This window comes from Olea europaea, unplaced genomic scaffold (genome assembly GCF_002742605.1).
Source record: "Olea europaea var. sylvestris unplaced genomic scaffold, O_europaea_v1 scaffold2381, whole genome shotgun sequence".
NCBI lineage: Eukaryota > Viridiplantae > Streptophyta > Magnoliopsida > Lamiales > Oleaceae > Olea > Olea europaea.
Genome location: NW_019241957.1, coordinates 46,004 through 61,820, shown reverse-complemented (window position 1 = coordinate 61,820; position 15,817 = coordinate 46,004). Strand labels below are relative to the sequence as shown.

General features: G+C 33.7%; 2 protein-coding genes across 2 annotated transcripts; both read right to left on the bottom strand.

The window, feature by feature from the left end:
* Nucleotides 1-3: 3 nt before the first annotated feature.
* Nucleotides 4-639, bottom strand: LOC111381817 (pectinesterase inhibitor 4-like; the record flags this gene model as incomplete). Its single annotated transcript, XM_023005650.1, has 1 exon — nucleotides 4-639. A coding segment is annotated over exon 1 (570 nt), but the record flags the coding sequence as incomplete, so codon positions are not given.
* An 11,704-nt stretch (nucleotides 640-12,343) lies between these two features.
* Nucleotides 12,344-15,784, bottom strand: LOC111381816. The gene is made up of 5 exons (XM_023005649.1): nucleotides 15,781-15,784; nucleotides 15,454-15,618; nucleotides 15,255-15,361; nucleotides 12,877-12,946; nucleotides 12,344-12,778 (listed from the first exon to the last, which is right to left on the bottom strand). Exons 1-5 carry the CDS (start codon nucleotides 15,782-15,784, stop codon nucleotides 12,699-12,701), a joined length of 426 nt encoding a protein of 141 aa, XP_022861417.1. The 3' UTR covers nucleotides 12,344-12,698.
* Between the last annotated feature and the right edge of the window lie 33 nt (nucleotides 15,785-15,817).

Sequence of the window (15,817 nt, the reverse complement as noted above, 5' to 3'; positions counted from 1 at the left end):
TAGGGATAAAGCATTGCTAGTAAGTTTTTGCACTCCAGTGATGCTGCTTCTGATCTTCTTCTTCACGATGGGATTCACTTTCCGGCCCGAAAATCCGTCCATGCACGATTCTATGTCCGTTATGGCTGCACTAGCCCATGTCTTGGCATTATCCCATTGTAATTCCTTGTCGGGATCATTGAGATGTCCGATGGCATTGAGCGTCAGCTTAAGTTCATAAACCGTGTCTTTCATGTCTTCGATGCAGTCCTTGATGGCTTTCGCCTCGTAACGCGCAAGCCCATTTTGCTTTGCTATCTTCGACACGGCGGCCGAGGCATTGCTGGCTGCCAGTATGGCCTCCGTGAGGGCGGCATTGCAGAGCTTCAATGGTTTGGTACCCACCTTGGGAGCGTATGGGATGAGGGTCTTGACGCATAGTGGTGGATATGTGGCGTTGGTGCATGATTTGGTGATGAAAGTTTTAGAAGCTTTTAAAGGTGAGGCACTCTGTGCCAAAGAGATAAACAGAAGAATTGTGAGGACACTGAAAATTTGCTTAATAGATAACTTGTTGCTTGCAAATACTTCCATCTCTCTCTGTTTCTATCTCTTCCTCTACTTCTATGAAGGAAACTTGTAAATTTGTGTTGAAATTCGGGATGGAAGAATTTATAAGGCAGATTCATTGGTGCTTTACACAGAATATTTAGGGTGGATTAAAGTATAAAGGGCGTATTCGAAGGCACATGCAGATGAGTGTGCGAATGTATGATAATGAACACATTTTGCTGCTAAATTCTGTTGCAATCACATGCTGTCTATGTAAGTTGTAGGTCAATCCAGCGAAGGGTCCATTAATTCTAAATTTTTTAATTATGTCACTTATTAATTGTCAATCTTTGCTCATTATCGCTAACTTTTTCTTCGATGTATTCCTATTATCAATCTTTCGTTAATTAGCACATTTCTTCTCTAATGATGGTTTTTTGTCCAAAAGTCTATACAGAAAAAGTTTGACATAATTTTTACAAAAGAACACTTGGCAATTTTTCATTGAATTATTCAAGTCCGTTGAGAGGATCGATGACACTTATTTTCCATTTATATTAAAAAAAAAAAGATAATTGAAAAATTGTGACAAAGTATTTTTTCCTCAATTCAAACTACGCATACAGAATTGTTAAAATAAATCATCTTCATGAACTAGATGTATAGATTAAAGGTTGAAGTTAAGCCACGAAAAAAATTATAGCGATAATTATTATAATGAGCAATTATTGACGACCTTAAGCGTAATTAAAATCTAGTCTAACAAATAAAATTATAGTCTAAAACAATTAGCTATGAATTTAATCCTCATCAACACTCAATTGAGATTTTACGTTTTAATTTTATTTCAAGCATATATCTAAACTTTACATAAGGAAAAAAAAAAATATTTACTAGCTTAAATATTTAAATAAACTGAAATGACCTGCTAACACACCTTTCATTAAAAATTAGGGTGCTACCGTAGTCATATGCGGCCTATGAACATAAAACATCATGTAAACGTCAAATCTCTATTTGATAAATGTTTAGTTAAAAAGGTCAAACTCCCTAAGCACATGCAAACGTGTAGCCAACATTGTGCGCATGAAATGCTGCTGAATGAAAGGCGATGTTCATGGAAAGAATTTAATGGAGTGAAAAGCCGTAAAAGGGGAAAAAATAAAAATAAATTAAAAAGAGACATAGTTATGATCTTATATTTTGTTAATCTCTATTGGCGCTTGAATCGAGAAATTCTTATTCCAATCATTTGGAACTCTTCAGCAATGAGATTGAAACGTTGAGAATTAACTTGCTTCTTGTTAGAGGCAAGACCAACTTGTGGTTCGACAATTAGTACTATAATTTTCATATGAAATAACTCGTGTTTAAGTATTATTAGCTCGATCAAAGCGTGTTCGAGATTATGACATTCAAACATTTTAATTTGTGAAGAAAATATGGCAACCATTCTTGTTTTTCTTGATAGACAAGGACTATCTTATGCATTCTAGAAATTCATTTGCTATGTCATGCGGATAAGTGGAAACACATGGAACGAAGGCAGAAATTGTGTAAAGAAATCCCATTCTATTCGGTGGTATTGGGTCCATTAGATTGGTGTAACGTACACCGTCTGCAATATCTAACAATTTACAATGAGGTGGGATTAAGAAATTTCATATATTGTCCGGTTATTATTATTATTTTTTTTTAATACATGTTTTTCAAAATTTTCATTTACTATTTGAATTGAAAAAATTAAAAATGATTTAATGCTGGACAGGTTGTGAGCAGAAAATTTTGCCATCCTTATTAACTCAGCTTAATTTGAATTAAGTGAAAAATATTTTCTTACCTACTACAGATTATGCAATTGCAAGTATGAAATATATCGACTATCTTTTGTTTACTAGAAATACATTCACTATGTTATGCAAGTTTAGGGGGTCTAGGAATGTAAAATTATCTTTTACTAATATTTGTTTGATATTTTGTTATTTTTAGATAGATTCTATTGTGGTGATATTTTGTATTTTACTCCACGAGAAACCCTATCTTCAATTATAGTTTAATTATGCAAACCTATTACATTGCGATTTGATTAATTTTATGGTTGTCCAAAATTGAAAACTTTTACAAGTCAAGTAATGTCATATCCTATACGCACAAGCCAATGTCTCCTTTAAGGTTGAGTAATAAAATGTTTGGAGTTCTGATTTATTTTTGAGTATATGAAAACATGGAGTGGAGGATATTAGTGCACTTAGTTTTATACAAAAGATCTTGGCTTACTTGGCTAGTTCTTTGTATTAGAGGCAGGGGCGAATCCTGGGGTCGAGTTTAATTAGGGCGGATCGCGAGCGTTGAAAACTTACTATCGATAGCCAACGTCCGTGATAGTGGGGTTGTTTAATAATATTTAATTAAGTAATATTCAAAAAATCGTACGAATTAGAACTAGAAGAATTAGATATACCACTAGAACTAGAACTAGAACTAGAACTAGGTACGAACTTTCATTTTGGATGAAAAATCGTTCCATAATTTACAAAATGCCCTAATTTATTTTTCAATTAAATAAGCAATATATATTAACAAAATGCCAATATTTAGTTTACAATTAAAGTCAACTAAACAAGCATTATTATATTAACAAAATTAAAATTATTTATATGATTGTATCAATTTTATATGCTTGTATGATTCCACTTTTTCACAATCAATTTTTTGTAAACGAAAAGTGGAACCTTTTATTATAATTAAATAAGTTTTGTTGAAAGATTTCTTATGCTACTAAGGGCAATTTTTCTACAAAATTCATCTACCATTAATTGACCAAACTCTCAAATAAATTGATTAGAGAAAAAAAGAAAAGAAAAAGAAAATCAAGAAGATGGACAAAGCACCAGTTAAAATGTTTCTATTTGCATTAAACCAGTAAAATTGAATATATATTATTTTGTTACATTATGTGCTAAAAATTACTAAATGTCATGATGGTAAAGTGGTCAATATTTTTAAGGAAGGTAGTAGGTTCGAATCATATTCCCTGCATTTGTTTTGGTAAAAATTATTGAAATACAAAAATTATAAAAAATTTTGCTCTTAAAGAGTTTCGAACTTCCAATTCAATAGTGGAAGGGCTAACCAGCCAAGTTACTAGAGATGTTTGTTGTTAACATGAATTATCAAATATATAATCTAAATATTCTATCTATGGGTGATTAGCACAAAACGTCCCTACCTTTGGAGGTTTTTGTGGATAACGTCCCTACCTTTAGTTTTTTGGTGGATAACGTCCCTACCTTTACCATTTTTTGCGCAGAACGTCCTTCTGTCAATTCACCGTTAAAATGTTCCGTTAAATCAAATAAAATGGATCTTTTCTTTTTAAAATGCAGGGGTAATATCGTCCATCAACATTTTCTTCACTGTGTAATCTCTCCCGCCTCTTCATTTTACGCATAACCGACCCTTTCTCTGGACGAAGCGAAGGGGACGACGCTGTTTCTTCTTCCTGCCCAACCATATTTTGTGCGCATTTCGGTTACCCTTTTTTTCTCTACGGTGATCACCCTCGTTGTCGCACAGTCGAAGCACGGTTGAGGCAATTTGAAGCGAGCGAAGGTAAGAGAAGTTTGGGCTTGGATTTTTATGATTTCAAGTTAGGGATTCGGCCTTTTTTCATGATTTGGTGTTTTAATTGAATTTTCTACTGCTTTATTATTGTTATGCAGGCAGAGAAGGACCCATTACAGAATGGAAGTCCGAAGCTGCCAAACTTGCTCCGTCTTCACCCGAAGCCGCTGAAGGAGATGAAATAGGCAGGGGTGAGTTACCACCCATTCCCAATTTTATCCTTACAAGTTATTGTGATTTGTGAATATGTGAAGAGATTTTGAAAAAAAAGCATTTTTGTGAGCATATGGGTTAAAATTTCTTACATATGGCCAATGGCAGGTATATGCTCCTTCCATGAGCAACATGTTACCTCCGATTTTGAGAGATCTTGGAGAGAGTCCACCCATTTATGGTATAGTCTTACATCTATACATTTCTGCCTGCATTAATTTCTCCCAAAACTCCCCAATTTATTACTTGATATTGGTTTTCTAATTCCCTACCATTTGCATGAAGGTGCTAATTCTCCATATTTCATCGTTGAATTACACTACGGCGGCAAATTTTATGAAAAACCAAACAATTTGGTGTACGAAGGGGGCTATGTGGTTTTTATTGATTTCTTTTGTGCTGCGTTGTTTACGAAAGAGAATTTGATGAAATTCTTACGTGCAATTGGTGATGAAATATTGTTGGAGTTTTATTATAAGAAGCAAAGGATGAGTTTGGGAAAGGGGTTGACGAAATTGGAGAGTACAAGGGATATTGAGGAAATGCTTAAGAATAGGGAGGGCCATTCAACATTACACATATATGTCATAGCCCCAATGCAATCATATGCATTGCCGTTGCATGCGAATGAAGTTGATGATGACCAACCATTGGAAGGTTGTTATGTACCAATTGTTGAAGAGAACGAAGGAGCGGAGCCTGAAGTTGCTTGGTCAGATCAATTTTTTGAGGACAATGCAGTAGTTGGCCCTAGAATTCAGAAAATTTTGGACACGAACAGTAGGCTTGCAAGGGTGGAGTGGGCTAAATATGCAGGCAACGAAAGGTTTCAAGTCCGACACAATGTAGGCACTGTACTTAATGCTGTGGACTTAAGGGCAAGAACGTGCACATGTCGTGCTTGGCAATTGTCAGGACTTCCTTGTTGTCATGCGATTTCCTCTATTGTATCACGAGGCCTTAATGTAATGGAGTTTGTAGATGACATATACAAGAAGGAGGCATACCTCGCAACTTATACTCCATCTATTTCCCCCATCACAGGTCCGGACTCATGGCCTAACCTAGGTCTCAAGCCCCTCGATCCACCATTATACACAAAAAGAGCTGGAAGGCTAAGAAAAAGCAGAAGAAAAGAGCCGAATGAAGCTTCTTCAAGTCAGGCTAAGAGGTTTAGAAAGTCTTCACGCAATGTAAATACTTCGGAGACAACTACAACAGCCACGTCAAGTCCAAGGAAGAGAGCATGGTTGATAATGACATGCAGGAAATGTGGTGAACGAGGATACAATAGTAGGGGCTGCAGAAGGGCACCACCACCAGCACCAAATTAGTATTGCCAGATGAAATTTTTTTGCTTTTGGTTTAATGAATCACTGCACATGAATTGTATATGATTTGGTTCATTCACTACCATAGTAATAGCTGTAGAATGCTGAATTGTATATGTTTTTGTTGATATTTTTGAACAGCTGGACAGAGAGAGGCACCTTCTGATTATGTGACCTTTTCTCTTCTCCAAACTGGATATCCAGAAATGAAAACTCTTTAATTATTGTCTAGTACTCATTTTACTTAGTTTGGTTATTGAGCTTGGTTGTTGAGTGCTGATTTTACTACATTTTGTTATTGAACTTGGATGTTGAGTATTGGTTTTGCTTTGTTCGAACTAGGTGTTGTGGACGTTCAATTGCAGGGATAAGCAGAATTGTATTTGGCTGCAGTTTAGACAGGTTGTTTAGCTCAAAATACGTAGAGACGGTTTGCACAATTTTTAACAAAGGTAGGGATGTTTTGCGCAAAAACATTGTAAAAGTAGGGATGTTTTGCGCAGGTACATTGTAAAGGTAGGGATTTTTTGCGCAGGTACATTGTAAAGGTAGGGATGTTTTGCGCGAAGATAATATAAAGGTAGGGATTGTTATTACCAATTCAATTTTATGCTAAAATGGGGGAGAAAACACGTTCATATTTCATCATCTTCTCCACTCCATCACATGTATTATCCATTTACAGAATCATACTTTGATTGGCCTTCTCGTAAGCATAAAATAAGGATGGACATCTCATTTTTATTAACCACATATTCATTCTCTTCATATAGCATTCCAAAATGTTTTGAACAATTAGTATTACAGCAGCCATGAATATTTTCTACCAGAAATGCAGTCATTCTCACGTCATTTTCCCTAATTCATTGAATGAAATAATAATGTATAAGTTTTTTTTCATGTTACTTTACTTTTTTCTTGAACGTTTGAAGAAGAAAGAGGCGGGAGAGATTACACAGTGAAGAAAATGTTGATGGACGATATTACCCCTGCATTTTAAAAAGAAAAGATCCATTTTATTTGATTTAACGGAACATTTTAACGGTGAATTGACAGAAGGACATTCTGCGCAAAAAATGGTAAATGTAGGGACGTTATCCACCAAAAAACTAAAGGTAGGGACGTTATCCACAAAAACCTCCAAAGGCAGGGACGTTTTGTGCTAATCACCCTTCTATCTATTATCAGTAAAAAAAAATTCTCCTTGGTGAATCCAACTAAGGCGGCCGTCCTAGCTCGCCACCACCTAAATCCACCCCTAATTAGAGGTCTCTTCTAATAGTACCAGATAATGCTTGTTGCATGCTAAATATGCCTCAGATATGGTATCTCGAGTTAATGCGTGTGAGAACAAAACTACTTCTATTCCTATTGAGACCAATATCAAGTTACCTCACACCCATGTTGTACTCTTCGAAAATCTCAATCTTTATAGATAGCTGATTGAAAGTTTCGTTTATGTTACCGTCACTCGTCTGAATATAGGATATGCCGTCCATGTTCAGTTGATGTTAGCTCATCAAGCTACTTACTTTGATGTTGTTCTTAGCATTCTATTCTACATGCATGTTCAGTAAATCTTTATACGTAGCTGATTGAAAGTTTTGGTTTATCTTACCTTACTCGTCTGGATATAGTATGTGCCGTCCATGTTCAATTAATGTTAGCTCATCAAACTACTTACTTTGATGTTGTTCTTTGTATTCTATTCTACATCAAAGGAGCTCTATTTTGTAAATTTCGGTTCTCGACTTAGTCACCTCTTGAGTTACGAGACTACTTTGAGGCTAATTGGGCTGATGATCCAACTAACGACAATCCACCTCCGGCTACTGTTTCTTCTAAGATGATTTTCTTATTTCATGGTGAAGTAAGAAGCAAACAGTCAGAGTTCATTATGGTAGGAGTATTGGGCTTTAGCATATACTACTAAAATTATTTGGTTGAGATGATTATTACATTACATGAGAATCATACACTCTTATGCAAAGCTTTCATTGTGATAATCGAAATGCTATTCTGATTGCTCATAGTGATTTTTTTCATCAGCAAATACAATGTATTGAAAGTGAATGTAATTTTATTCGTCAACATATTCTGCGAAATCTTATTCGTCTCGTCTTCGTAATCTTGATTGCTCAGACTGTTGACGTGTCTACTAAAACTCATTCACATGAAAAGTTTTGTGACTTATCAGGGCACGAATTGTGAATGTTGCTCATCTCACTAGCAATGCCTTGGCTTTGATCAATAGTTATGCTGCCCTCCAATTAGCCCTAAATTCAGCAAAAACTCTGAGAGTTTATTTATGAATTAATGTCACAACTGTACGTTCCACTAAGTTATTCGGAAAGGATCGAGTCTGTGAATACTGTTCAGTTTGTATTGTAACCGTTTATGGTCACAATACATATTCAATTTCAAAGATAAAGAAAATAAAATGGTGAGTTTAATATCTGTTTGAATAACTTCGCATCTATTGAAGAGAAGTTATTGTAGGAAACTATCAACTTCTATGATGGATGAAGTTATTAAGTAGAATTGACATCCACCAGTGATTTCTTCTGTCTAAATGTAGTAACTATATTTTCATCGTAAATGTCAGTCGGCTAACCATGGTAACTTTACTTCAATTTATTTCAATAGGGTAACGTCACTTTAATTTTTCTCAAAATTAAGGCAATTCTCTCAAATTTCATCATTAATTGATGTCTATATTGGTGATTTCCATATTACTATGTGATGAAAGGATTCTATTACATGTATAGAATTTTTTTACAGATAGGTTGATAGATGCATGCCACGTCCAACAACCTATCTGTACAAGTAGATTAATTGGTGATGAAATTCGATTATAAATTAGGATATTAGTCCCCACAGCAAGCATTGCAGAAAGTCCAATGTATTTTGGCTACTTTCTCATCAATTTGTCGATTAATCCCCACGTGAACATGCATGCATTGTACTATAATACAAAAACGAAATATATCATCTTATTTTATTAATAAAGGTTCAACTTGTTGGACCTAAGACTGAACAATAAATCGAAACAGAATTACACGTCACATAAATCTTGATTTCTTCTTGAGTTATAATACTATTTAAGAATTTTTTTAATTTTTTTTTTAAATTAAACCAAGTCATGAAAGAATTTGGGTTCAGGCACACTATAGTAAACATAAAAATATCTTCAATGTTTCATTTCTTATTCCCCCCCCCCCCCCCCCCCTCTTCTTTTCTTTCGTGCCTTTTCCCCCCCCCCCCCCCCCTTTTTTTGCCTGAAATAGAAGAACAAGTTATTTGTAAAAGAATTACTAATTTTGAATTTAATCTGGAATGTGAGAAGTAGATTTTACATTTTTATCTACCTCATAAAGCTATGCTATTGGGATTAGTTTATTGAATTTTTACTCACTTTGCATTATATTTTACCGTCGCATGACAAATCGTCAGTTTAAAGGTGAACAAAGCAAAAGAAAGTGAATTTGGATAATTTGACAAAAAGATGGTCTTAGATGAAGGCCAAAAACTTATGGAACTCAATTGGATGAAACTAGAGGTTGATTGGAAGAATTTATGAAGTGTAGGAACCGAAATGAAAGATTAGAAAAGTTGAAGTGAAAAATCTAAGAAATAAGAAGTACAGGGACAACAAATGGAATTTGAGGAAAATCCGACCAGGTACGTCCACGCCAAACACAAAAGAAAACTAAAAAAAAATAGTTAATTGTGGTGGAGCGAATCATACTTCAAATCTTAGAGAAAAATACAAGAATTCCTTTCGAATATTTGGGTCGCTTGATTTAGAAGAACGTGTTGTTCAAGATCATTAAAGGATTCAGAAATTAGGATTTTACCAATTTTCACCCAACTTATCTAGATTATGTGCTTATCATACACCTTGTATTTTTGCAATCCCATCCAACTATGAGATCGAAACTTACATATAATGAAGTTACATAATGATTTACATAGAGACATGGTGTCAAAAAGAGAATGACGAAGGGTCTTTTCTTCTTTTTTTTTAAAATTTCATTTGGTTGAAAAATTCTTATCCAATAATATTTCACCACATCCTGTATATATAAACCATTATGTAAACTATTAGATACATGTATCAATTTCTTCCGGAAGCATCTGCCTCTCACGTTTCATGAATAGCCAGGTAAATGAAATAAATCAACAAATGGATTTGGCAGCAACACTAGAAGCCTGTTTGAGAGTGATTTTGATGATTTATTTTTTGACCGTTAGGAGATAAGTGATGTTCACCTGTGAGAGAAGAAGTCAAATATAACGGTCGGAATAGTGAAACAACGATCAAAAAATCAATTTTTTAAGAAGAAAAATCGCTCCCAAACAAGCCCTATATCTTCAACAAGGTGGCCTGGCTAGCCTGCCAGCTGTAGTGGGAATTCCAAGGAGTTTAGTTACGCTTAACGAAATCTTGATTGATATTTTAATTTTGTCTCCTGTTTTTTCATTCATTCATATCTTCGCAGAGATATAGAAGTATGAGTAAAATTCCTTGTTCCATTAATTGAAACAGCATATAAGTGCTTTGAAAATCTGATCGGATGGGCCGGTTCGGTCGGAAAAAACTAAGAACAAAGCCGAAATCAAGTCCGATCATGTATAAACTAGAAAGAAAACCGACACAAACTCCTATAAACCGTCAAGTTCAACTTGAAATCAGTGAACCAGGTACAATTTTTGTCAATTCAACAGTTAAATTTTGTCCCAAAAAATAGAGAGAGAGGGCGAAGTACACAATAAGCATTGTTGCCACTTCTCTTGTCGCCCAATAATCATCGGAGCCGCCACTGTCTCCAGGCGAAGCCTTTGTGCTCCGTTTAAGTCATAATATCCAAAATTCAAACTAATTTTACAAAGAAAAGAAAACATATAGATACAAAGAAATGGGTCTATAAATCATATCGTTTGTACATCTTTATTTTTGTTGCCCAGGCATGCCTTGAGTAGTGTTTGAGTCACGTGATTTTGATTTGCCCAAATATGACCAGTGTGCTTGTATATGTATTTTAATCAATAAAATTTCATATTTATCTAAAAAAAATAGTGTATTGCATAGTTTTTGGCCTATTTAATTCTCATTTAAGTTTAAATGGCTCCATAAAATAGTATTGGTTAACTAATGGATTTTAGACTATTATTTTAATCCATAGAAATCTTTAACTATGTCTATATATCTATGTTTAAATTAATTATTTAATTATTTTAACTTCTAGGTCGACCCGATTCAATTCAATCGTTTGACTCTTTGTTGATAAATTAATTATTTAATTATTTTAACTTCTAGGTCGACCCGATTCAATTCAATCGTTTGACTCTTTGTTGATAAATTAATTATTTAATTATTTTAACTTCTAGGTCGACCCGATTCAATTCAATCGTTTGACTCTTTGTTGATAAATTAATTATTTAATTATTTTAACTTCTAGGTCGACCCGATTCAATTCAATCGTTTGACTCTTTGTTGATAACCAGACAAAATTTTCAGAACATATTCTTCGTATTTCAAGTGGATGTAAAAGGATTTCAGGTTTCAAAATGGGGGAAAATAGTGTTTTCGAATGGTTTTCAATTGGGTAGGTTTCTTATTTGGATGTGGGCTTCAACTACCTTGACCAAAGCATTCAAATAATAAAACAAAAACAAATTTTTTTTTTTTTTTTTTTTAAACACTCATGTGACCCTAGAAATTTTGAACAAAACCATGATGAATTGATTCAGTCATGATTTGAAATCTCAAATTGCTGGTTAACCAAACCAACCTAATCCACTTACATATTTACCTTTTTTTTTTTATTTATTTTAAGAAAAATAAAAATAACAAAATATGCACTAATCTCATAATTATATCTCGATTCCCTTCAATCTACAAACCAAAACAACCTAATCCACTTACATATTTACCTTTTTTTTATTTATTTTAAGAAAAATAAAAATAACAAAATAAGCACTAATCCCATAATTATATCTCGATTCCTTTCAATCTACGATGTTTTCAGTAAGTAATAACATTGGAATTTTTCTCACACACACTCATTATGTTAAGTTTTCTTTGCATGATCTTATTTATTAGTCAAAAGAGTTAGAATGAGTTGATTTGATTTGGACTGGTTTCGACTCCAATTCAAAATCAAAATCAAATTAGTTGGTTTGAGCAAATTCTAAACCTACTTGCTTATTAATCTTGATTATGGGGTATACTCCATGAAAAGGCCAAATTTTATTAGTTGATTATTTTCCTGAACATTTAACCCCTATTTGACAGAAAGAATGGTCAAACAAGGGCTTAATACCTCACATCATGATCGTAAGATAAAAAATCTGAAAGAGAGTTTCAGCATGTTCATTTGATTTCCCAGAAGAAGAGGTGATTCTCAAAGTTTTTCCAAGAATATATTTTACATGAAAATAACTTGCTAACGGAGACAAATCGGGATGGCAATAGAGAAGTGGCGCAGAAAAGGAGAGGACTAGAAAGAGAGAGCAAGAGAAAGAGAGAATAAGAATAAGAAAATTTCAAAAGGAACAGTAATAATGTTATGTTTAGCCATATATCAATACCCTAAAATCCCTTTTATAGGGTAAAGAACTTAAATCTAAGGAAACATGGATACTTAAAATGTCAATCCTGGTTAATAAAACCAAACAGACCTAGACTAAAGCAAATTCTGCTTTTAATCCTGTTTCTCCTAAAATAGACATAATTTCACATCAGAAACCATAGAAGACAACTTGATAAAACAAGTAAAACATTTAAAAAAGAAAAAGAAAAAACCATCATGGAAGTATATAATTCGGTCAATAAAGCGATATAAATTATCCGAAACCAAAATTCTTGATTACCAGGGCAATTGAAGAAACTGCACTCTCTATAGGCAGCAAACATGTGAAAGAACAAGGATGTAGGGAAAAGCCTTTTCTCTTAGCCATAACAGTTGTCTTATTAGTGCATAATTACAGGAAACATTAGGAAGCCCTCTTGGGAGGAGCCATATTGCTCACAAGGGAGGAGGTCACAACAATTGTGAATATCTGTACTACTACACCTGCAAATATATGATCCCCTTTAAAAATGGTTTAACAACAATTTATAATGCATATCATGTCTAACGTAAGGAATATGAGCTAAATAAGCAAAACTGACCAAGTAGAACAGCAGCAAACTTGAATATCTTAATTGCCGATGACTCCCACTTACTCAAATCTTCCATGAGCTGTTACACAAAAGCAAAAATAGTATCATATTATATTGACTTCAATATATCAAAGAGATGTAGATGCATTGTAAATAGTGTGTCGTGCAAAGGAAAACTACTCTTTGTTAAACAATAAAAATGAACAACTATGATGAACAATAAAAATGAACAACCATGATGAACCAATGTACATTTGTCACAAAAAGTGTTTCTAGAAAAATTAACAGCTAAAATGGTCTTTAAAAAAGGATGTAAAGAATCTATTAATATATATATATATATATATATATAAGAAAAATGATAAAATCTCAGTCACATTTTTTATAATTAGTGATATTTGGAAGACAATTGAATTGTAAATTACTGAATGAATTACAAAAAGTAACCCATAACAGCAAAGTATATACTAGAACAAAAGGCAGTACAAATGCACTCTTGTGCTTTAAAGAGGCATCTCTCGCCAAAACAACTCATAATATTTGAATGACTAACAGATCCCCACCCCTTTCCCACCCCTTTTATTGGCCCTAACAGCTTATTCTCAGAAATCCCTGATATTATGCCCCCACTAATTTAAACAGCTCCCTCACTTAACAGGCTCCATCTCACGAAACCCCATGTTTCTTCCGTATCAAATACAATTTTATTTTGCAGAGAATAAGAATGGATAAAGTCCACTATGTTCAGAAGCATAGCCAGATGGCTGGCATTGATCATTATTCATTCTTTTACAAATCAGATGATAGTTATGGAGGACTGGGGAGTCTATGAAGGAACTCATAGGGGATGGAAAGTTAATTAGGTGAGCTCACTTAGGACGTCCTAAATGCACTACTCATCAAGCAACACTCCCATCTTTCAATCACTAGTCACTGCAATCAGAACATTTTGAATAGAACTATTCAGTAAGATGCCTAGGAGCCCTATCATTAAAAGGGTTAGGCAAAATCGCACAATACAATATCGGTCATACTGATTGACTCTACAAAATTATGAGACTCGACAAGTATATTTATATATCCAAAAAAATTCCTACTGAAAAAAGGACTAGAAACTCAAACTCGGAAAGTTAAAGATTTATAATCTTTAACTGCTATAGATTATTCTCCATCAATAAGCACTCTTCCTAGAAGAGTAAACTACACACACAAACCAAAAATAAGACCTCTGGATTATGGGCACACATTGAGGAACTACTGAAAAGATCAAAATACATTTGATTATAAAATCATAGAAATCCTCTAACACTCAGCAATGCATATATTGGACTGAATTCATAGAAGTTGCTGCAACTTCAACTCCAACTCCACATCAAATATATATATATATATATATATATATATATACATATATATATATATATTTATCTTTTCTTTTTATTGTTAACACATTCTATAAAATGTGTATCAAGTGAGTGAATTCAAATCCTATTTAAATTTTAATAGTAATTGAAATGAAAATAATCCCCATCATGGGAAAAGTTTTCCCAGCTTAACAAGCTTTTCGTGGGCCACATAGAAGAGAAACCAAACACCAAAAAGTAAATTAATGCATCAAACACCAAAAAGTAAATTAATGAATCAGAAAACGCATAAATCACACAGTTCATTTAATACCACAACGCAAATTAATGTATCAGGAAAATGTAAAGATCTTACAGTTCATTTAATGCCAAGAGTAACCTAAGATGCACAAAGTGAAAGAAAGTAGGATGAAAACAGTCTCCAGCTTTAACTAAGTGTAATTTATCCGCAAGGTTTCGCAGCAATGTTACAAAATCAATATGGAGAATGTTCAATGGGATAATAAATGTACTTGCAGTTTGAACCCTTCCAGATTCAACCAAGTAAGAAATATGTAAATGGTCTAAAACCATAAAAGAACATTTATCTTTAGCAACAAGTCTAACTCAAAAAGAAACCACTCTACACTTCAATGTTCCCATAGTTTTTTACTTCGTCTAGGAACAATTTTCAGTTTGAACACATTATTTACTTAGAAACTTGAAGAATGGTCCTTCCCTTTTGTATAATAACTAACATTGTCTTCCTCTTTCTAACTTACAGCGATATCAAAACACTCATATCCTATAACTACAATATAACACCCCATCAATAAAAAAAAGTATGGTGCTTGTTTAGGAGAAATTATAATGGGATTATGATGAAAAGGAGTATTGGGACCCATGAAATGTGAGGATCAATAAGTGGGTAGTAATTGTGAATGTGTGGTTGGAATTTCTGTTTGATTTTGACTTCAAATTATAATGTTATTATAATATAAGCCAAACATGCACATGATTGAAGAAAACTCTAAATTATTTCACCTCAAATAGTTTTTCACTCTTGATGAGAAAAGCCACTGAGATCACAGTAGCAATTGATGACCCAAACAAATAAAGCTTCAGCAAGGCACTACGGCTGCGCTTCCGACCTGCAAAATAGAAATTAAATCAAAAATTCTTCTACAGTCCCATTATTTTCCAAAAACAATCATATATGGAAATAGGGATGGTAATTGCATACCTAATTCTCCTATTAAGAGAGAGACGTAGCTAATAATGCTAGAAGAAACACAAAATCTATTAAGAGGCTCCCCCTTTGGAGTAGACAAAAATAGAATTGCTGCTTCCAGAATTCGAATAAAAGCCTGCAACAAATTACGCAAAATGTAGATCAAAACAAAAACATCTAAAATAACCACAATCAGAATCTACTTTAGTTTCAGACTTTACTATTACCCAGGAAGTTAATTAGTACTCTATTCCAGAGTTTAGTGAGCACTAATAAGGGTCGGTCAGTACAGTTCAGTGGGTATGAAACAAGAAAAAAGTATTACATGCCAAATTTTACACATTTATTAGGACACCACCACTTGATAATAAAATGG